Source organism: Sander lucioperca, chromosome 11 (assembly GCF_008315115.2).
Source record: "Sander lucioperca isolate FBNREF2018 chromosome 11, SLUC_FBN_1.2, whole genome shotgun sequence".
Taxonomy (NCBI): domain Eukaryota; kingdom Metazoa; phylum Chordata; class Actinopteri; order Perciformes; family Percidae; genus Sander; species Sander lucioperca.
In genome coordinates, this window is record NC_050183.1 from 21657770 (window position 1) to 21680609 (window position 22840).

General features: G+C 40.0%; 1 protein-coding gene across 6 annotated transcripts in view; it reads left to right on the forward strand.

Moving 5' to 3' along the window:
• The window catches only part of lrp8 (low density lipoprotein receptor-related protein 8, apolipoprotein e receptor), a 196917-nt gene that overhangs the window by 138051 nt on the left and 36026 nt on the right, over positions 1 to 22840 (forward strand). For all 6 annotated transcript variants that reach the window (XM_031283863.2, XM_031283864.2, XM_036006980.1 and 3 more), the window contains exons 5-10: positions 5911 to 6285; positions 9484 to 9606; positions 11785 to 11907; positions 14498 to 14617; positions 16176 to 16301; positions 22395 to 22566. In XM_031283863.2, the coding sequence (XP_031139723.1) occupies positions 5911 to 6285; positions 9484 to 9606; positions 11785 to 11907; positions 14498 to 14617; positions 16176 to 16301; positions 22395 to 22566 (1039 nt within the window). The remainder of the gene's footprint in view (positions 1 to 5910; positions 6286 to 9483; positions 9607 to 11784; positions 11908 to 14497; positions 14618 to 16175; positions 16302 to 22394; positions 22567 to 22840) is intronic.

The window sequence follows — 22840 nt, forward strand, 5'->3', positions numbered from 1 at the left end:
CTGTCTTCACACAGACACACACACACAAACTGGGGGCCCCTCTGGCCCTACTGCAGAATGTTTTCCATCTAAAGTATGATCTATAACTGCCTCTCCTCCCTTTTGTGTTCCTGCTCAGCTCCTCAGAGTTTAGTCCCCTTCTAAGTGGCAGGCTAACATTTCTAGACCTGTGCAACACACAACCATCTTGTTATGGAGTCGATGATGCCAACGCCTCTGGTACTTTTCTTCCTCTGATGGTTTGCTGTTTTAATGATATCAAGGGTAATGGGCCTCATACATACTAGCAAATGCTACATTAGCTAACTGTCCAGATGTGTCTGTGCGCCTTGGAGCTGTGGAGTGCAAGAAAATTATAGTAATTTCAATGTTACTTTTATGCAGTTTAATATTGGCAGTCTGCAATTTTGTTCGTTGATACCCCTAAAAAGAGGTGTTATCACATAATTGCACAGTGGGTTTACCTTTTAAAAATTGTACTTCCTGTACATCTGCAGTATGTGTGGAGGTGGTGAAGTAGCCTGGCTCCGCCCTCCTGCGTACTTCCGCTCAATTTTCATTTTCCTTCAGTACGTCGTCCGGGTTTGCAGTATATTCGCGGGTTTTCTCCGGCCAGTCTTTACCTGTCCAATTAGCAAACAGAGCGAGTGGCTGAGAACGATGACGTTTAGGTTGTGCGCTAGTTTGAGTTGTAGTTCCGTAATGGCGGCGGAGAAAGATGCGAGTGAAGCCATTCGGTCCGTTGTGGCAACGCTGCCGAATATCCAGAAGTTAAAGCCCGAGCAAAAGAACAGCTCGCTCCATTAGTGGTCAAGGAGTGGCTAAGGCAACGCTAGCGATGCTAAGCCGACGTCACAACCAAACGTTAGCGATTGGTTATGGCAGATCCAGAGTGGCTATGGGCAGATCCAATAGTTTTAAACTTCAAGTACCTGCCTTCAAGGACGTTAACACTTGTCAATGGAGAGTGGCCAGACTCTCTGTACAAATGAAATGTACGAGAGTCTGATAGGACCAGGCTAATGGTGAAGGGGGTCAGCCATCATTAGTGAGATCCTGACAGAGAGCTTGCTTGCTATTTAGGGAACATTGTTTAATTGCGTCTTTAGTTCTAGTTTGTCAGTTGCACGAAGAGGATTGTCTTCCAGTGACCAAACTGACAAAAAGTAATAATCATTTGTACGTATGTATGTATGAATATGCGATGCATCCATCACATCCACCATCACTCCTCTGCTCAGTCCCTCTCTGTTTTTGTTAATACAGGAGCACTTTTGTTGAAAGTGGCATTTAGCTTGTTCAGATAAAATAGAGTTTGTTTGGTTTTCTGAGTACATGACATTTTGCCTTTGTATTGGTGAGGGGGATCCTGCTTTATCATGTTAGGTTTTAAATGGAGAATGGAGTGTGCAAAGTGACAGGTCTTGCAACAACACCGGTCTCAAGTTACCCTCAAACCAGCAGAACTATGAGAAACTCCTCGGTCTGGTGCCCTTCCTAGCTCCATGTGAAAATAATCTTTTGAGGTGCTGGGTACTCATCATGCACAGCCTTGATGAAAACGTGCACTGAAGTGTTGGATGCGGTTTGGGCTGCTATTTTAATAAATGGTGAATAATTTAACCGAAATTGTTCCTCCTCTTTTGGAATTTTTTTATCCTCCCATCAGTCCTCATGAATATAGATAGTGATTTGTTGACAATTACCCTTGTGTATCTGACAGTACAAGGCGTGCTTGACTCAACACAGATTTGTTTTTTATTGATGCTCGCGTGTGAAGGATAAGGCATACATATTGATATTTCACAGAGTAGATGAACATGTTGCTTGTCTACTTTAGGGCCCATTAAGCCTGCTCTCCACTAAAATGCCCTCAGCTGTTACTATCTGTTTTTTAGCTGATTGTAGAGCAGGCATGTTTCTGCTTTTGGTTAAATGCAGCATTTTACACTCTGCTGTGAAGTAAATGTTTTATTTCCATTTCTGGTTGTTAGAGCTGATCTGTGATATTCAGCTTGCTTTTCTGCCAGCACACCTGGTGAACTAAGGTTTGTGACAAGCGTATTCATGTGGGCGAAAATGTGTGTATGCTTGTGCACACCACTACATGCTCCCACTCCACGGCTCAGTGGCCGACATGTTAGACCAGAGTCTGATTGAATTCCACGCTCCAGAAACATTAAACCTAGTGACTCATACACAGAGGTGTGTGTGCCTGTGTGTATATGTAGCGTGTTTCTGCATTACATGTGTTTGAATGCATATCTTAGCACAAATTGGTCAGGTTGAAATCTCTACCTGTATGTGTGTGTATGCCTCTTTTTAAGTGTGTTCGGTCAAGATAGCATATGTTTTCGTGTGTGTGTGTGTGTGTGCGTGTGTGCGTGCGCGTCCATGCTGGAAGGGAGTTCAATTGTCCTTCAGATCAAGGCCAATGATCTGTGCCCTATCTTCCTGCTCCATCTATTAGCTGTCCAGTGGAGGGTCTGGCGATGGATGGATAGAAAGCTTCAACCACGAGTTAAACACAATCACCTGCAGGTGGAGAAGGTTACTGTCAAGCTGTTACAGTTACAGCTGTAATCAGTTACAGATTACTGATCACCTATTTAAAATTGCAATTGGTATAACAGTCCATGTGGATGGATGTCTTTAATTAACAGTCCAGTGTCGATCTTTGTAAAACTTATCCTCTCAACTCTTATATATATTTTAAGGCTTCTATCTTATTATTTTTTGGTGGCATTTAGTTGGATTTCTGAGACATCTATTATAATCATCTTAAACAAGGTACTGATTAATTAGGTCTGGCAATGCAAGACTTCGGATTGATTCATTTAGAATTCCATTATAACATGTATTAAAATTACAGAATTTGTTGACTGTAATCCCACTATATCTATTCTATTACCTGTCACATCTAACCATCTATTGTCTCTGCCGTTATCTGCTATTAAATCTGCCTGCCTGCTGTTCTCGGGATGGGTCCTATTTGGTGGGAGAAGGCATTTCTACTCTCAAATCTATCAATGGATCTACCGCCCCATGTGCTCCTCTGAGCACCTGTCTCCTCTCCAATCTCACCTCTGTTTCTGAGAATTGGTTTTGGGCTGTGTTAACCGAGAGACCACCTTCACTTGACCAAAGTCTTCTTGGCGTGTGACATCTTTGACGTAGCCAGGTGATAGGATCAAGGGATTAAAGTAATACACAGCTTAACAGACCATATGCTCTGTGTGAAGTTCACACTAAAAAATAGCAAATACCAGAACATAATGTTTCAGGGTTGTCAAATTTAGCATTTTATGTCAATCAAATCACTATATTGGAAGCAATAAGGCACATTTCCCCATCTTAAGTCTTCTGCACAGTTTTTTTACAACTGTCTGATGTCAAAGGACATCTTCCAAATTACTTAACAGGACTAAGGGAAATTCCTTTATTGCAAAAAAAACAGGACGATTATACTGTTTATCCTGCACAAACATCACTAAAACATAGAGTTTCTTGTAATGGCAGTAGACAGAAGAAGTAAAAGGCTTTACAAAAAATGTCTGGTTTAGTGAATGCAGGGGAAAAATAACTTACACAAAGAGCAGAACTCTCTCAGTTCTGATCTTTGTGCAAGTTATTTTGGGCATGGCCAGGACTGGGGGCATCATCTTCTCTGAAACAGAAAGCAGCAAAGTTTAGGGGATCATATTAAGAGACAAATTGACAATAATATGAATATTTGACGTTGATTTACTTAGTAAAGGATTGGGTTTAAAGTCAAGAATAACCATGAACATTGTTTGGCTATAAATGAGTAATGCCAAGGATCAATCACAAACTGATGTGCCAAAACATTAAACAAAATACAAAGTGCTATTGTGGAAAAAGCAGTTTCTTATCCCAATATGACTTTTGTTTACCTATGTGTATACTGCTGCTTCATGTTTATATACCAGACTTCAGTATTCTGTTATCATCTTGACAGAAACAGAAAATAGCTGAATGTTTTGGGATCTGGGGATAGGGGGAATACACCCAAAGAAGAAAACAAAGATGCCTTCCCAAACCTCTTGTAACTCTTGTAAGATGTGGAAGAATGGGTTTAATACAGTCTGTGTTATTGTGAATTTCAAACTCAAGCTAAAGTTGTTGTTCTCCATGAGACATAAATTCAATGAACTGCAAGGCACCTGCTGTTCCTGTAGTGGAAATAAAGCTATCAAGAGCAAACTATCTTTTTTGTAGCTCAATATCCCAGTGGGAACCACACTTAACAAGCTTCTTAACCCAGCCTTGCTGTTTATAGCCAACATACCTGGCTGACCAAACGTTCTGCTTTTAATGAAAAACTCTATAAAGCACAAAAAGCAAAGGTGTTTAGTCTGACTAGCAACACATCATCATCATCCTCTGGGATGAAGCAAAATATGTTTATAATTTTCATAAACAAAAAGCCTCTTGCTGTGTGTATAGAAAGTTTTCAAAATAATCACTTTATAACTTTGCCCAGTTTTTGTTTGCCCAAACACCCTACGTGACCCCCAAACCACCTGAGCATCTGCCGGGATGCTGCTGATGTTGTTTATGTACTCATGTTAATTAAATCACTGAGATCTGAGTGGGGAGGATTAGCATGCTAGCAGTAATAGCTAGCAAGAAATCCAATAGCCTATTATCATAATGAGTCCCTTTGGCACACTGTGTGGGTAGGTAACAGAGAGAGAGAGTGAAACAGTTATGTTGGTTGCCCAGAGAAGGGAGTAACATCAAAGGACAAGTGGGTTTTTTTTCCGCAGAATACGTGATTCAAATTGATTTGTCTAACATGGCTAGAATTAGATACTGTAACTGCTGGGATATGACAAACATGCAGTTTGCCAGCAAAACACAACAACACACCTTCACAGATGCATAAACCGTTTAAATACTATTCATCATAGTTTCATCATATCCCAGAAGTCTTGAGATACTGTAGGACAATAAATAAGCAGATGCACGAACAATCATGCACATAAATATATACAGTCTCCAGGTATTTCTGTACAAACATTCCCACACACACACACACACACACACACACACACACAAACACTCGTGAAGGGGGGTTCTGCACTGTGGCAGGCACCTGCCGCTGTGCCCCCACTCTGTTCATTATGCACCTGCTTTACAAACTGGACTTCTGCTGCACATATGCTCTCGGCCTTGTGCTTAATATGGTATGTTTTAGCGTAATACTGGTTGCATTCGTTGTTTAAAGAGTTGAGATTTTGTGGTTGAAGCTGAGAAAATATTTATTTATATTTACATTTAATAATGTGCTTTTCCCATGAGGGAGTTTACCAGTTGTTTTTTCCTTTTTATCCCTTTTTCTATATAACAGGCACTGCATATCCTCTTTTTTCCTGTGATGTGTGCTTTAAAGAAGAGTTCCTCAGCATCATGCAGAATCACCAATTTGACTTTAGATCAAACTTTTTTTTTTACTCTCACTAGACAGCAAAAGCCTCAGAGCAAATAAGGAACATCTGGAATTGCCCTCTGCTCATTAACTCTAAATTTGAATAACATTGTCTTTCATTCCATCTCCAGAGAGAGGAGGGAGAGAGACATATTGCTGCATATATTCCTTCTCCCTCAAGGAGTTTGAATATATGCAGTGATAAGGTATCTGTCCTCTAACTCACATTTTCTCTCATTGACTCCCACGTGCACTAGCGCCTGCTTTCAAATTGAGTTCAAGTGGATGGTTTATATGACAGCTCAATTAAGTGTTAGTCACTCTATGTAAAAAAATATTTTATATGATGAGATTTATAGTAGATTATGTATAATCAATGCTGATAAGAAAATGAAAGAAACATTGTCCCTCCAAATGATAACCTTTCCTGTTATCCACTTGTCCCATTCGTTCTGCAGATGCCAAGGCCTGCCCCTCCAAAGATTTCCAGTGTCGTAATGGGAAGTGCGTGGCACCAATCTTTGTGTGTGATGGAGACGACGACTGTGGGGATGCCAGTGATGAAGAGAAGTGCACGGCTCCCACTTGCGGCCAGCACGAGTTCCGCTGCAATGACTCTGAGTGCATCCCCGCCTTGTGGAGTTGCGACGGCGACCCGGACTGCAAGGACAAGTCAGACGAGTCCATGGAGCGCTGCAGCCGAAGGACAGAGCCCCAGAAACCTCGCTGCCCAGTGGGCGAGTTCCAGTGTAGGAGTGGGGAGTGTGTCCACATGAACTGGAAGTGTGATGGAGACGCAGACTGCAAGGATAAATCGGATGAAGCAAACTGTCGTAAGTCATCTGTGAATTTGTTGTATTTATCTGGATGGACTAGATGAGTGGGTGGATGAGTGGGTGGATAAGTAAGTGTGTAAATGAGCGTGTAACTGAATGGACTATTAAAGGATAATGTCTGAAGAAACCAAATGTATCCTATCAGCAACAATTTTCTGTGTAGCCACAGCGTGATAAAGTATTTCCCCAGCGCCATAGAACTCCAATGTTGTTGTTTTCCAAAGACTATAAAAAACAATACCTAGAGTCCATTGACATATTCCTTAATTAAAATGAACATAGCCAGATTATTCTGAAACAACTCCATGATGCATTTCCAGTCTCCGGAGAAGTCCTGACATCACTGCACATGCTCAGGGACACAGCTTTGCTTGTAATTTACATTTGCAGTGTTCATTGTAATGAATGAATATGTCATCCAATTGCAATGTTATGGTTCTTTTATGTAATTTGTTCCATGACACAAATGCTACACGCAGTACTTGTTTGGAGGGTAAATGTATTTGTTGGTTGAGTTTATTTAAAATTAATTTTATGATAAATGTAAAAAGTGAATACCAGCCATAGGCTTTAATGAAGGCGATTCATGCATACCAGCAATAATGCATGTTGGGTTGTGGAACAATGGTTATTATGTGTGTGGCTCACCACTACTTCAAAGGCTGACATGCTGTGTTGTGAACAAAGTCTATGAGACAAATCATGTGCCACCGAATGATTGGATGGAAGGATCAATGCTAACTTTATCATGAGGATGCCTGAGTGTGTTGCCATGTAACCATCTGATCCGTGGAAGCAGAAGGAGAACATACAAGTGTGTGTGTGTGTGTGTGTGTGTGTGTGTGTGTGTGTGTGTGTCTCCTCTTCACACACCCACACACCACTCAGGGAGATGACAGCAGCCTCGCACATATGACATGATACAAGCACATTGCACTGCAACACACTCACACAAACATGAACTTTCACAAGACTCAGGCAGAAGCAAGTGCTCTAACAGACAACTATAGATAGATAGATGACTAACTCCGATTCTCCACCGGGCGCATCTGTGCTGCGTTCCAGCTGCGTTCCGGTTTTCTTCCGTTCTCCACCACACGCCATACCACACCGGGAGCGTCTCAGAAGCAAAGCGTCTTGCTGCCCGACTCGCAGATTATATTGTCTCTACAAGTACTTTACAGAACAATCACGTGTTTATTAGCTAGTATCTACCTTTCACTCCAAGCACTCCTGTAATTGAACTCCATGCCTTCTCTTTTCTGGCGTTGTCCTTAAAAAAAGATCTGTGGTGTCTATTATGTTTTTCAACCTCCAAGGTGAATCTGTCGTTGACCATGGTGTTGTAAAGGAGACATAAACGATATTGGGGTCTTTTGGATAGTCTCGCTGTTTCACTTCCTCACTAGCAAATTAAATCTATCCTAAAAGCTGCATCCGGTTTGATAGCTATCTTGCTAATATATAATTACAATTTCTCTTTTTCGGTCCATGAGTGTCTATTTTGAAGTAATGTCATGAATAAAATAAACACAGCATGTCTACACAAACAAAAACAAACCCACTAACATGATTGGATAGCGATGGCTTCTGACAGAGTGACAGCAAGTGAAGTGATCTTGCCTTGTCTACATGTGCCAGTGGAGTAATCTGTCTCAATAACCATGTTCACTATTTCACAGATATGATAAGACAGGAGCTGTGTGTATTCTATGCATTTGATTAGGTCTGTGTGCATGATCATTACATTGTGAATAAAAGTGGGCAGTTGGAAGATTTGTGTCAAACAAGGTGTAATAGTTCGAGATGTCTGTGTGTTATGTAAATGAGAGAGCAGAGCTCAGCTCAGGGAGGTGCAACATTTCAATGTAAATTTGAAATGTGAGAATCATTACATATCTGCAGCTGGTTTTCTCCTCCTTCTCTATTTTGTCAAGCTTTGCTCATTCCCACAGACCCGTCCCCTGGTTATTATCTCCCATCTTATTTGAAACATCTGTCTCAACAATCTTGTGTTATTTCACAGACATGCTGAGACAAGTGATTGTGAGAAAAGTGACAGGAGGTTAATGTAAATGAGAAATTGTCAAATAGTATCTCTAGTTGGTCCTCTCCCTCCTGCCAACATTTTTGCAGATGGCAATCCATTAATATTACTATTCCCGGGGATTTATCATAATTAGCTGAGCTCAGATCCCAATCATGTGGCTGAAAGAATCAGCACATTTTGTGATGGCCCAGGATTATGTCTTTCACATTTTGCTGATTTTAGCATTGATATGTGTTTGTCTTTATTTTTTTGTTCGAGCATTAGAAGTCTGAGTCAGCTGATCTGTGTGTTTATGTAAATGTACATACGTCTTGCTGCATACATGCATTTCAGTTTGGTCATTTGATATGTTTATGCTCACCTACAGGACACATGTACATATGTGGGTGTGTGCTCACTTGGTGTGAAACCGTGTGTGTGGCTGTGTTTTATTTAATATTTTCTGATACATTTTTGTGGCCTCCACAGCCATCGATCATGTCTGCCTCCATTCCCTTGGCAGAGCTGGTCCAAAACACAACCCATGAATAATTAAACAGCCAGTTAAAAAGACAAATGAGTTAAATAAACCTGCCCTTGCCATTAGAGCAAGCACAAAGAGATGCCCATACACTCTTGCACATTCACAATCGCAGTACTGTAGGTCACTATATGTAGGTTTTTCTTAGGCATTAAATAAACACCGTCAGGGCTTTTTCAGTGCAGGTAAGAGTTGTGTATGACTGATTATTGTTGGAATGGAATGCACTCCAAGTTGGCCTGGTTAAAGAAGCAAAACACAGATACTTTACACACACATATACATCTTCATAGAGATGAGTGGGTAAGAAATAAATGATCAGCTGAATGTGTGTGTGTGTGTGTGTGTGTGTGTGTGTGTGTGTGTGTGTGTGTGTGTGTGTGTGTGCGCGCGCACACATGCATGTGTTTTATCTTCACCTTACTTAAATTAAAATGAAAGTGTAGGAATGTTTAAAAGGGTTTATATGTCCGTCAGTGACTGTGTGTACTTTAATAATGCTCTTTTCTGTTCTGAGCTTTGTATCTGTATCATAGATGAGACCAATAGATAATATTTTCACTGAAATAATAATGGCAGGTCAGCTAATTCTAATGTATGTGTGTCCATGGCTTGTGTCCACAAGCGCTGCTTACATGTCGACCTGATGAGTTCCAGTGTGGCGATGGATCCTGTATCCACGGCACCAAACAGTGTAATAAAGTGCACGACTGTCCAGACTACAGTGATGAAGCTGGCTGTGTCAATGGTAAGTACAAGCCGTATTATATTTATTTTTTCATATTTATTTTTAATTATTATTTAATGGGTTTTTTTATCTGAATGTTGAATGATGAAGATCACATTCTACTGCAAAGAAAAGTGGCAATGTAACTTACAAATGTAATCTGTGTTTGCAAATCATCAGCTTCATGCCTTATTCAGTCCTTTGTCATACTTGATTCATCCTAAAAATCCACCCAATTACAACTTTAAATACTTCTTAGGGGATTCACAGGGGATATAGTAGAGAGAAGCACAGATGGCTTCAGTTGGCTGCACTATTCTAATCTGCACCATGAGAAACTGTTTACAGAAGTAGGTTTTGCTCTGCTAAAGCAACAAAGACATAGATGATAGAGCATAGAGGAATGGGATTAAGAGGCAACAATATCATGAGTATTTAAAGAGCCTCACTATGTTTCTGTTTAAAATCGTCTTTGAATAAAAAGAAGTCTTATAGCATGCTTTTTGCAACCAGATCTGCACTCCATAAGCAAAATAATTCTCTTGAGGTTAAATTCCTGGATGGTACACCTCTAGAGAATGTTGAGGAGTTTAAATATCTGGGCCTTTGGCTCGACTCCCAACTTACCTTCAGACCTCATATTGATTCCATCGTGAAAAAAATAAACTGTACTATACCGATCAATGAATTGTTTTACAAAACAGATTAGATTAAAAATTATTACTCAACTATTATTGCCTATAATTGATTATGCGGATGTTGTTTATCAGAACACAGCCGAAACCCATCTTAAACCTTTGAATGTGATGTATAATAGTCTCTGCGGATTTGTTCTGAGGTGTCCATTTAGAACTCATCACTGTCAAATGTATCAGTCATTGAATCTTCTTTCACTAAATGCTAGACGACAGTTTCACTGGTTGCAGTTTGTTCACAAATGCATTTTTTCAAACTACCCATCCTATCTGAAACAACACTTGATTCTATATCGATCATCCTATAGTCTAAGAGACACTGACCATCTTTTCTTTTCTGTACCAAATATATCCAAAGAAATTGGGAGGAGAGCCTTTAAATTTAAAGCCTCTTCTGATTGGAATGGTTTACCTAGGTCTTTTAGATATATCTCCTCTTTCCACCAGTTTAAGATCTCTCTTCTTAATTATTTGCATACAAGATGCAACTGTTTTCCTCATGCTTGATTTTTTTTTTTTTCTCAACTGTCTATATGAATGACCTTAACTGTTTATTGTCTAATATCTAATGATTGGAATGGGGAGGATATGGGTGGTTTTGGGGTGATGGAGAGCTTTTGTCTTTTGTATGTCAGTATGTATGTATGTATGTTTGTGATGTATGTTTTTCTTGAGATCCCCTCGAAAATGAGATGGCACATCTCAAGGGGTTTTCCTCTTAATAATAAATTTGTGAAATTTGTATCCAAGAAGCGTCCACAGTGAAACATTATTTAAGAAAGAAGGGAGCATGATTCACATTTGCAAACAAGTTACAGTGATATTTTTACTCAACCACTCACTGCATCACCTTAAGTTTACATATTGTGACACACAGAAAAGCTCCAGGGCATTATCAGACACTTACTTTAAGCCAGTGTTTTGAAGTGCAGCTATGAACCTGAAGTAGACTTTTTTGCTCTTCCCAGTTTACAAAAAGGGCACAGTACAATACGTGTGTGCATTCAACTGTGCATGCATTTTTTTGTGAGAAGCTGTCATGTACTGTACATCACAATGGCTGATATGAAACATATTGTGCATAATAGTGATACTTGTGAAATAAAATCAAACCTTACCTTCAATGGATAATCATCTTTGGAAAAATGTTATGCTCGGGGCAATTTCTCAAGGTAGCTATAATTAATCCATTTAGCTCTTACTGTAAGCAAAAAAAGTCAACTTTCTGGCTGACAGCTGCACAAACTACAACCAACTTACTGTGCCTACCAAACTCTTTTTTATACACAAAAAAATGGGGAAAAACTACTCCATCTGGAACTGACTGCCCAACCAATCATGATATGTTAGCAATTTGCATCTTGGTGGATTGAGTTTTGTGTTGCAGAATACTGATTTGGTTCACCTGTGCAGGACAAGCAGACACCTACTAAAGTCCCTGGATATTGTGTGTTTTAAGCTGAAAAGATACCTGTTCTCTATCTTTCTTGTGTCCCCACCACAGTTACAAAGTGCGACGGGCCAAGAAAGTTCCGCTGTAAGAATGGGGAGTGTATTGACAGCATCAAGGTGTGTGACAATGTGAAAGACTGCAAGGACTGGTCTGATGAACCCATGAAGGAGTGTGGTAAGATAATTAGTCTCTGTTTCTCTTCACACACATACATACCCAGATACACATTAGTTATTTCATCACCTCAGGCATACATGCTAGTGTAATAGCACAGATGCACACACTCGTACTCGGGCATCATCAACTGCTTCTAATGTGGGTGGTCACTCTTCTTAGTAAAAGGAGCTTCATTTGATCAAGGCAGGGTAAATCAGGACTTATCAACCCGCCTTGTTATGATCAAAGAGCCAAACGACTTTGCCCTCTAGTGCGATCTTAGCCAGGAAAACGTGACCGGACTACATTACCTATAAGGTACCACACAGATTATCCACACACCATAGATAATTACCACTTAGCGAGCTTCAGTCACGGATCTCACATCACAAGCAGTGAAATCCAGCTGCAAACAGAGTGAGGCAGTTGAGGAAAAACACAATGTGTTATAAAACATGTAACTTGGGTTGTTTTGGTAAAATGTTACTCAAGTACATGTACAAGCAGAAGTCTCTTATTACTTGAGAGAACAGCACTTCACTCAGGGCCCTGCTCTGAAGTAGAGTCTCCAGCCAGTCACATGGGTATAAAATGATATGTGAGAGTGCAGCCCTTTCAACTAGCTCTGATCTGGAGGCAGATGGATATACACTGTAATGAGATTGCCCTGTAACTACATAATTCATGTTAAACATGATGCTCAGTTGCCTCAAGGCAAAACCTGCCCATCCTCTTTGTTTTAGCTATAACTGACAACTGCCATTGTCTGAAACGTGGAGAACGTGATAGTTCTTAAACCAAGAATAATAGCACAACAACTCTGTCCCCCTCTGTCCATTCCGTCTTCGTAACTTTAACAAAGAAGGCGAGGCAGATTAAAGGCGCAACAGTCCCGCCTTGAACAGGCTGTGGGGAAGTGGCTTACGTTTCTTGTTGCATTATCACTGCCAACTGTCAATCAGTGAAATAGTGTTAAACCGAATGCAGGATGTGAAACACGTGTGTGTGTGCATTATATAAACAAAACGGGGACCCACTCATAAAAAAACATTTTACTAGTGGTCAAAAACTCCTCAGGGTTCCTTTAAAGTCAAGTCACACTACTGTATATGGATTTAAAGTATATGTACATCTGAACATTACACCCATACAGTATGTAATTGTTAAACATCTCATCCCAAAACCGTGGGTATTAAAATGCTATTATAACAGCCTCCCACTCTTCTGGGAATGCTTTCTGCAAGACTTTGGAACAGCAGTGATTTGCTCCCATTAAGACACAATAGCATTAGTGAGGTCGCCACTGATGACGATAAGGCCCGGCTCACAGTCGGCACTCCAGCTCCTCCCAAAAGCGTTGGATGGAGTTGAGTTCTGGGCTCTTTGCAGGCTTGTCGAGTTTCCACACCAAATTGTATGGACCTGCTTTGTGCACTAGGGTATTGTCATGTTGAAAAAGAAAGGAACTATCCCAAACTGTTGACACAAAGTTGTAATTGTCTAAACTTTAATTTATGCTGTATTACAATTTCTCTCCACAGATTTTATATATCAAAATTAGTTAGTCATGGGAAGATGATCAGGAATACTTTTTCTGCTTGAAAAAAAAGTAACAAATGTCGACAGAGCGTCCACATACTTTTGGCTTATAGTGTATTCTGTAGCTGTCGTGCTAGATGAAAATTAATCAGTTCAGTTCACTTTATTTTACTTTAATATGTTTATTCTGACTTGATATTTGCTAGAATACAGTGACTATACTGAAAATTACAACCTTCATTTTGGTCAAATGTCTCTTAAGGTCTTTCCATCCCTTCTCTCTCTGTCAGTCTCCCTCCATTTCTGTTCTTGCTGTCTCTCTCACTCTCTCTCCCAGTCTCACTGTCTCACAGCAGAACTTGTAGCCTTGAAGCTTAAATCTTTAATGTAAACCGGTAATGAACTACCAGCTTTAGCTTTCTGAAGCAATCTCTCTCTACTCCCTGGAGGGTAGTTGAAAGACAAAGGAACAAATGGAGGTGCAGAAACAGATACAAAAAGGAAGGTGCATTAAGAAAGCATGACTGAGAATGAGTCCAATCTCTTCTGCTGTTCTAAAATACAAAAAAAGAAAGGAAAGGAGGACATGGAGAGATTGAAATGAGAGGATGAAGGACAGCATGCGTCTGTGTAACAATAGGCTTCATAGTGGAGTGGCACCTGGTACACATGACCAAACTCCCTGTTGGAGAACGGATTCATTCCAGGTGCATTTGGCTAAGACTCTGGCTATAGGCCATGAACACACACACACACACACACACACACACACACACACACACACACACAGGCTTTTACGCTCAATGTTTCTTTTTTGATTGAAGTTTGATGTGCAGAGAGACTTACAGGACATGACTAACTTATCCTAACTGGCAGGGAGACTAAAACTTTGCACATGCACAAATGTAGGTGTTTTGTCTTTCTGTCCAACTCTTTCTTTGTGTTTTATCCAATCTGATTTTTTTTCTGTTCAATACCCTGCTGGAATAATTTTATCAATATTTAACTCCTCTTTACTCTGTCCCTGTCCCGTCCTCTATCCTTCCTCCCACTGCCCCTCTTTCTGCAGGCCTGAATGAGTGTGCAGACAACAATGGCGGCTGCTCCCACATCTGCAGGGACCGCAGAATTGGCTATGAGTGCGACTGTCCTTCTGGGTATAAACTCCTGGACAAAAAGACTTGTGGAGGTGAAGAAAAAAGAAGTTGTCTAGAAAGTTACCACCTTAATGCAGAAGCTCATGACTAATGTACAATAACACCTTGTCTGGGCTGCTGCCATTTTGTCTACCCTCTGTTTTATTTAGCTATGTGAGAGACCATTTGAGCTCTATGAGAGTTTCACAGGGTTTCCAACACAACTATTGACCATATTCTGATAAAAGGAGCATTTTCACATACAGTATTGGGGAAAGGTGCTTGTTTTCCATTAAAAATTAAGTGATCTAATCTGTCTATGTCAAATAAAGAGAACTTGAAAGCAGCAACTGCTGCAAAAACATCTTCTTTTACCCACTCCAAAGCAGACATATTTTCATATTGTAGCTTCTTTATTTAATACGCATATAATTTGAAATGTAAGAATGTGGGAGCAGTTATAAGTTGGATATCATGACCAACAACCTCTGGATGTAATTGTAGTTTGGTTGCCAGATCCTGATTCTTGGGTGGATTTACAGTACGATCTTTCAGGATGAAAGAAAAGAGGTTTTATTTAGCTTCTTATGGCATGTTTTTACAACACATCACCACCCATGATGGTAATGTTATTTTCATATCTGTGTAGCATAGAGTTGCTTGTGAGATGACGACACAGTACTTTTTAGAAAATAGCTCAAATGTTCCCACTCTCTCTGACATTCCCTGAATAAATAAAGTTTATAATAATAATACTAAATCACAATGCCATATTTAAGTATTTCTTCTTTTAAACAGATTAAAGTAACAAGATAAGATAAGATACAAAGCATAATTAGGACAGCTTTAAAGTAGCTTGATAGTGATTTCTCTTACTGTGGGCAGAGCCAGAGAAGCACTTTCCCCTGCTTCACATCATGATGCTTAGCTTGACTAAACACTGAATCCTGATCTCAGTGAGATCAAATTGGTATTGATCTTCTCATCAGGCTGTGGGTTTGCTGGCAAATAAGCCATTTCACAAAATGTTGGACTGTTGTTTTATGGTTTTATTTGGTTTAAGGTGTTTAAATGTATCACCCTGTCACTTAGTCTCTTTGTTTTCATAAACAAACTAGCAAAGACTATATACTCTGTGCAGTGGACAGGTGAAATATTCTGTTGAAAAAATATTCATTCATATACAGACGAGGCCAGTCTAGCAAAGCAGACCAGATCCTCTCTCTGACTAGTAATGTAGAATCTTTTTTCAAACAAATAACTTGTAATACACTTTGGAGCAATTGTGGTCTCAATGCTGATCAATGCAAATGAAATTATACTGGGTTTCTCACATTTACATTGTTACCTAACAAGTAACAAGCATGCACATTTTTCAAACCAAGATCTGATTCTATCTGTTGATGCTCTCAGCCAGATAGATATAAATCCTCCATTTGAAGAATCAAATTCTAAATTTGAAGTGCACATTTGTTTTTAAAAAAAAAGATTGTTAAAACACAGAAAAGTTACTTCTCTTATTCACTCTTTAGACATTAAAGATGTTGTGTGGGTTTGTCTCTTTGGTGTTGTTTTGATCTGTATGTCTCTGTGCCATGTTTCTCTCCACAGACATAGATGAATGTGAGAACCCAGATGTCTGCAGTCAGATCTGCATCAACTACAAAGGAGATTATAAGTGCGAGTGCTACGAAGGCTACGAGATGGACCCTGCCTCTAAGACCTGCAAGGCTGTGGGTGAGCCACTTATCTCACACACACACACACACACACACACACATTTGTTCAGGTAAAGACACACACTGTATGATGCATAGATGGATGTTCTCACGAAAATACAGACATGGGCACACATGTACTCGAAAGAAATCACACGTTGAGACTAGCTTTTATATATACACCAATTATTTTCCCATTCCAGCACCCCTAGCTACTGAGGCACATCCCACACTATTCTCACACTGTGGGATTCTGTGAAACGAGAGGCTTGCTTTGTATGCAGGCCTTGCACAGCAATCTGTGCAAAGATAAATATTTGCCACCTTTTTCTGCAGTCCTCACTAATGAAAAGTCTGCTCTCCCTGGAATGTCAGGGGAAGGATGTTGTGTGGGGAGGGGACCTTCCCACTCACTATGGGATACAAGCATGGTCTGTACCTCATGTTGGCCTGGGTAAACACTCCTAGCATTGGTATGAATGAAAATAAAATCTTGTCCTCAAAACTGCATAAGACAAGGTTGTTACTGGAAAATGGTCTGCCTAAATCCTGAAATGAAGATGCAACTGTAGCTTGTTGGTTGCACCTAAGACTGAATTCTGGGTGTTTTTAATCAGCTCCCCCCCTCTCTCAGACTGTTACACCTGGCTTTACCGATAACGACGCTGTCTGTCAACAACCATTTAAACACCTGCAGATAACATTTCCTGCTGAAAAATTAGAGCGTCTGATGTGTAGTGATGTTATGATAAAAGTTTATATATATTTTACATATAGCCATGCTGAAAGCAGAATTTCAGTGCTTTTTTTTAATGCTGTTATTAATGCAAAATGCTTTTCCATTTAAAAGAATAGAGGGGTACCTGCAGACCTAGAGAGGATTAGAAACTATAATCAGTGCATTATCAGTGCTTTATCTACATTATAAAATCTACAGGAAACTGTCATGTTAATGCCCTGTACCTACCCCTTTACCTAAATTGGGAATGAAACCTTCAACTGATTGAGTTACAAAGCAAATTTCTTTGTGGGACAAAAGAGAGAAAAGAGTTACTAGTGATTACGGCCATCGGTCTTAGGTTGAGTCATTATAGGCTGAACTGGTCTGGTAATGAGAGAGCTTAAAGGCCCTGTTTTCTAGCCCCTTACTCTTAAGCTAAGTGGCATAAAAACTACCATTGATTGCTTCATGCCTCTCTGTGTGAATCTTTATTGCTGTTAGGTAGTGCAAACAGTCCTTGTCAGAGGCCAAGGCATCTTTTAGAGGGGAGGATAGGCAAGCGGAGGAGGAAAGAAGAGAAGTGAATGGATGGATGTATTGTATAAACATCTCTCTGTTCATTGAGGTAATGCAGAGATGCATCAGCACTGTTGATTGTGGCACATCAACAATAGCGTGCCAAAGGAGACAGCACCAAGAGAAAGAGACAGAAAATGTGACAGGATTATTGTTTATGTTGAGGTTTATTTATTCCGAGGAGCAAATAGAGATGGGACCATAAATGCAGAGATGTTTGCTTCGTGAAGCTGATGTAATGTGGACTTAATGAAGCCAGATTTGCCTGTGAACTCCTTCCTGGGCACACATACAGTGTGTACACCCAATCACACACATGCACGGCCATCAGCATACATGTACACCTTGGGATTCTGGTCACACAAATGAACATGTAGTTATTTCGAGAAGTCACGTCAACATTCGTACACAGATACTGGCCAGGAGGAATGTCACGTTCTGTGATGAGATGTGACACATGCCAAGTGCAAATATAATTTGTACATATTGAAGTTCAGGCTGTTATTTGTGCTTCTATCTCGGAGGCACACAGAAAAACACAATGTAATCCTCTGTAATTTACACCCAATGGCATGTATAGCTTTTTTCCCCCTGCATTTTCTACTTGTGTTTGTGGCAAGTTGAGGCTGTGCAGACAATTGAATGAGAAGAGATAACCTCTGCTCTTTACGTTCTCCAATGTACAAAGAGTGCATTACATTCTAATCCTACAACATGTAGTTTCAGGCTCTGCAGATTAATTTCACAGTAAAATGCAACTGCTACATTAGCAATGCTAATTAAAAGTAAAATCCCAGAATGGAGTCATAATGCCTTCCCTCTTCTTAGCTGGTATTTTTGAATGCGTGTGCGTGTTTGTATTAGTACATGGCAGCGTCCATTAAGTCCTCTCAAGAAAGCCTTGCTCTACACTAATTGCATTCATTGTTTTTGTGTTTACACCTTTATGGGTGTGATGCCACTCACTGAGTCGTCAACTTGAGTTATTATTATTGTGTGTAAGAGAGAGAGAGAGAAAGAGAAGGTGTTTACTGCATGTTTGAGAAGGATGGATCCAGTCTGTCATATATAGATTAGAGTTGATTCAAAATTGAATTCTATAGAGCCAAAGACCAAAAGAGGTCAACGTAGAACAAGTATTATTTTGTAGAGAAAATGTCTGCCAGTGTCCATATTTGTATTTTGTTATTATTATAAAAGATGCAAAATAACTAAAATAATGTAATGCTGCACCTAAAACTCAAATTGCTGCATCAAGAACTAATTGATAATAACATTTCTACTTTTGTTCATGATAATGCATGCATATGGACAATAACCAAATAATAACTATGCTACAGTTTTGAAGTGTTACGCAAAACAATGAACACTCACTCACTAACTGGCTCAAACTATATAAAAATGGAAAAATACAAATAGTAGTTATTGTAGTTACTTTTCTACAAATATAGTAGAAGTGGTTTTAGGGGTCGTTATTGGGTGTACTGAAATATTGAATGAATGCTGCTAACATCCACATACAGACAATTTAATTGCTTTTTAATGACAGTAGAAAACGGAGACCTTTAAGGTAGTTAAATAAAAATTTATGAAATGTACAGGCAGGAGTGAGGATAAGGACGAGAATGACGTGGCACTGTGGAATACATTACAGGTACACACACTAACTGGTTGATAAAAGCAGGACATGCTGTCACAACGATGCAGAGGAAATTTACAAACTGCCTGTGGACCAAAGTCTTGCTTTCCTTTTTTTGCTCTTTTTTTTCCTCCTCTTGTTCCTTGTTGTCTCCCTCATCTACAGTGTACTGCAGGCTTAACCACAGTGCCAAGAGCAGTTCTTTCCACACATGACAGTTTGAGCACACACTTTTCAAAATGGGTTTAAAGCAGTGGTCAGAATTTCCCCATTGTCAAAAGATTTTGCCATGGGACCTATGATGATGTGGAACACTGTCAAGCCTCATCTCAAAAAGTTTTTAGGCTTTTAAAAGACAAGCACATAACATTTTATTCTGTCCGCCTGTAGGAATGTAGGTAATAATAATCCAGAATACAAATTTGCATGTATATAATAATCATCTATAGTTTCTTTGTCGTTTATCCTTTCAATGACCTGAGCTCTACAATGACCACAACTTTAAATGTTGGTCCACAGATTAATAAAAGAACCATTTCTAATCACAGAGCCATCCACCACAGAGATAATGGAGGGTTATGTAACTTGCCTTGTCAGGAGCAATGCTAGCAAGTAGGATGACTTTTTGACTTTTGACAGAAGGTTCATCTCTGCTCCCTGCTGCAGCATCTATTCATCATTATATAGCATGGCCTGTTATCTTAACAAGCATGGCTGACCTAGACAGGTGTGTCTACTTCCAGATATAACATCATCCTATAACCACACCACCATCACACTGGCTGCAACTGAACATCATCCTGCAGAATTTCATACCGTTATGTCTGTCTTTATGGTACTTTGCATCTCCACAACATAAATATCTGCAAATCAAATCAATGCGCCCGCAGTGTCTGATGGCATTTCCCCAGCCCGTATTTATCTTTTCACTGCATTATCTCAATTGGCTAACAGGGCAGAACGGAGGAGAGATAATATTGTACTTTTTGATGACATATTTAGTGTCATGGCTGAAAAAAACAGTGAACATATTAACAGTGATGAGGGGTAAGAGATACTGTCTTGAAAAATTGAGTCAAGGGGATTGATGAAAGAGAAGTTAGATCCATCTCTGTTCTTACTATACATATTTCAAAATCTTCTTACTCTCCTTTTCTCTTCCTGTCTTTCTCGCTTTACTTTCTCTCTTCCACTCTTTCCCCTGCTGTCATTTGATCTGTCTTTTCCTTCTTGCTTTCTTCCCAATTACATCCTCTTACTCTTAATTTCAAGCAATCACATTTGTTTTTCTCATTCTTGTTTTGTTCCCCTCTCTCTCTCTCTCTCTCTCTCTCTCTCTCTCTCTCTCTCTCTCTCTCTCTCTCTCTCTCTCTCTCTCTCTCTCTCTTTTTCTCTCTTTCTCTCTCAGCAGGTGAAATTGATGGTTTCAAACCTAGTAGTCAGAGGAAAATGATTGGATCCAAACAGTAGTAGAAATGTAATATTTTCTTCCTGTGCAGTAGCCCAGTGCAGTAGTTTGAACTGGGGCTGAGGAAACCTATTGAGGGATGGTTGGCTGCTCTGTCTGAAAGTGTGTGTGTGTGTGTGTGTGTGTGTGTGTGTGTGTGTGTGTGTGTGTGTGTGTGTGTGTGTGGTGTACATCAGTGTGACTGTTGCCCAACCTTGTCTCGTTACATGGCATTTCTGCTATACTGGACAGTGTGGAGTGAAGAGTAACATGACAGATAGGAGAGAGAAGTGAAGATGAAGGAAAATAGCAAGAACATGAGATGAATGGATATTTGTGTGAAAGAAAGAAAAAGATAGAAAGGGAAAAGATAGAAAGGGAAACAGGCAGACAGACAATGGTTATGGAGTAATTTGATGGATTTTTGAGTGTACTGTATATACAGTTTGTGTGTGAGGTGTCTCTACCGTATGCAGGCATGCACCAAAAAAAAGGTTTTCTTTGTCTGTGTTCACTATGAATGAAGTAGACCTTGTCAGCTGCATGAGAATTATTCAAAAGCTTGACTCATGCTCACCTTCAGCCTGTTGAAAAATGTGCCCCAGGTAACCGATGTGCCAGCCAACAACACTTCCTGTACGCACCTAATGGAAGAGAACCCAGGAACACACTTTTGACAAGCTGCTGTACTAAAAATAGAACAATGTGTCATGTCTAGTTGTTGGGCTACTTTGTCCACCTGCACATTGTGTTTCATTACATCCAGCAGCAGGGCACACATTCACACACACAGTCAAAGACGATGCTCTTTAAATGGATGTGTCCTTTTGCTTCCAGTTTGGGCCGCCTCGCATTATGTACGTGTTACTTTTCTGCACAGCATAATTGTGTGAATAATTAAGTGAACAGCATTATGTTGTGTTAAAAAGTAGTCTGTGTGCAGAATATATTTTCCTTTTTAAAAGGTTTATTTGGATGATTTATTTATGCCCACATAATCAAAAATACATGCATAAAGGACCTAAATAGTACTAATGCAAAACAAGACCTCAGCTGTCTTACATTATGTTCCCTTTGGAGAATAACAATCAAAACTCAACACCACCCATTGTATCTTGTAGATAACAGTATGTACAGCTTTTTGTGCAGGCTGAAGTACATGTGAAAGGGAAAAAAGGACTGGAGCACACTGCAAACAGACCAATGTTTTGACACTTGTCGAGTCAACAACTTTGACAATTTTCAGGTCTTGTTGAGATGGTAACACATGACAGCTTGTAATAACATCAACTTGTACTGCCAGTGAGCAGCACTGGCATGAAGTCAATGTGACCTTGTCTGTCTCAGGAACAGCGTGGATTGCATTTACATTAGCAAAAATGCACATATGCAGGTTCACCTTTCAAATACAGGTTTGAGATATGTGCTACAATTTATGTATCATTGTCAAGATCGGCAAACATTTCCTTGTCACCTACAGTAGCACACTTATGATTGACAGTATTGCAAATTACCCATGTCTAGTACAGAGGGGGTTGAGAATGATAAATGGGATCTGTTTTGGGGGTTACGGTAGTAGGTTAATGGCTGTCAAGGGTCTCCACACATCTCCTGAGATTTGTGGCCAATCTGTCCAATCTCGCCGATGTCAAGGTGTAAATAAATGGCAGCAAATGGAGAAACGTGCTTGTACATGATCGTAACACGAATGCCTTTCCCTTTTCACCAGGAAAGAGTCCGTACCTGATGTTCACTAACCGTCACGAGATCCGTCGCATTGACCTGCTAAAGAGTGAATACACTCAGGTGGTTCCCACGCTGAAGAACGCAGTGGCCTTGGATGTAGACGTGTCCACCAACAAGATGTTCTGGTGTGATCTATATCATCAAAAAATATACAGGTATATATACACACACACACAATGTACAGTACGTATGATTTGTGTGATATTTGTACTAGCAATATAGCCTATACAGAAGCACTGCAGAATCAGATCTTAAGGAGTTTGGATAACGGTTGTTTCTCGTTCTTCATCCATTCTCTCATTCTGTTTGTCCTCTATATATCCATTTTGTCTGCTTCAACCTGTCACACCTTCTGCTAGCAAGACAGGCACACCTGGGGGCCTAGTGTGCATGCGTGCGTGCGTGCGTGTGTGTGTCTCACCCTGATGG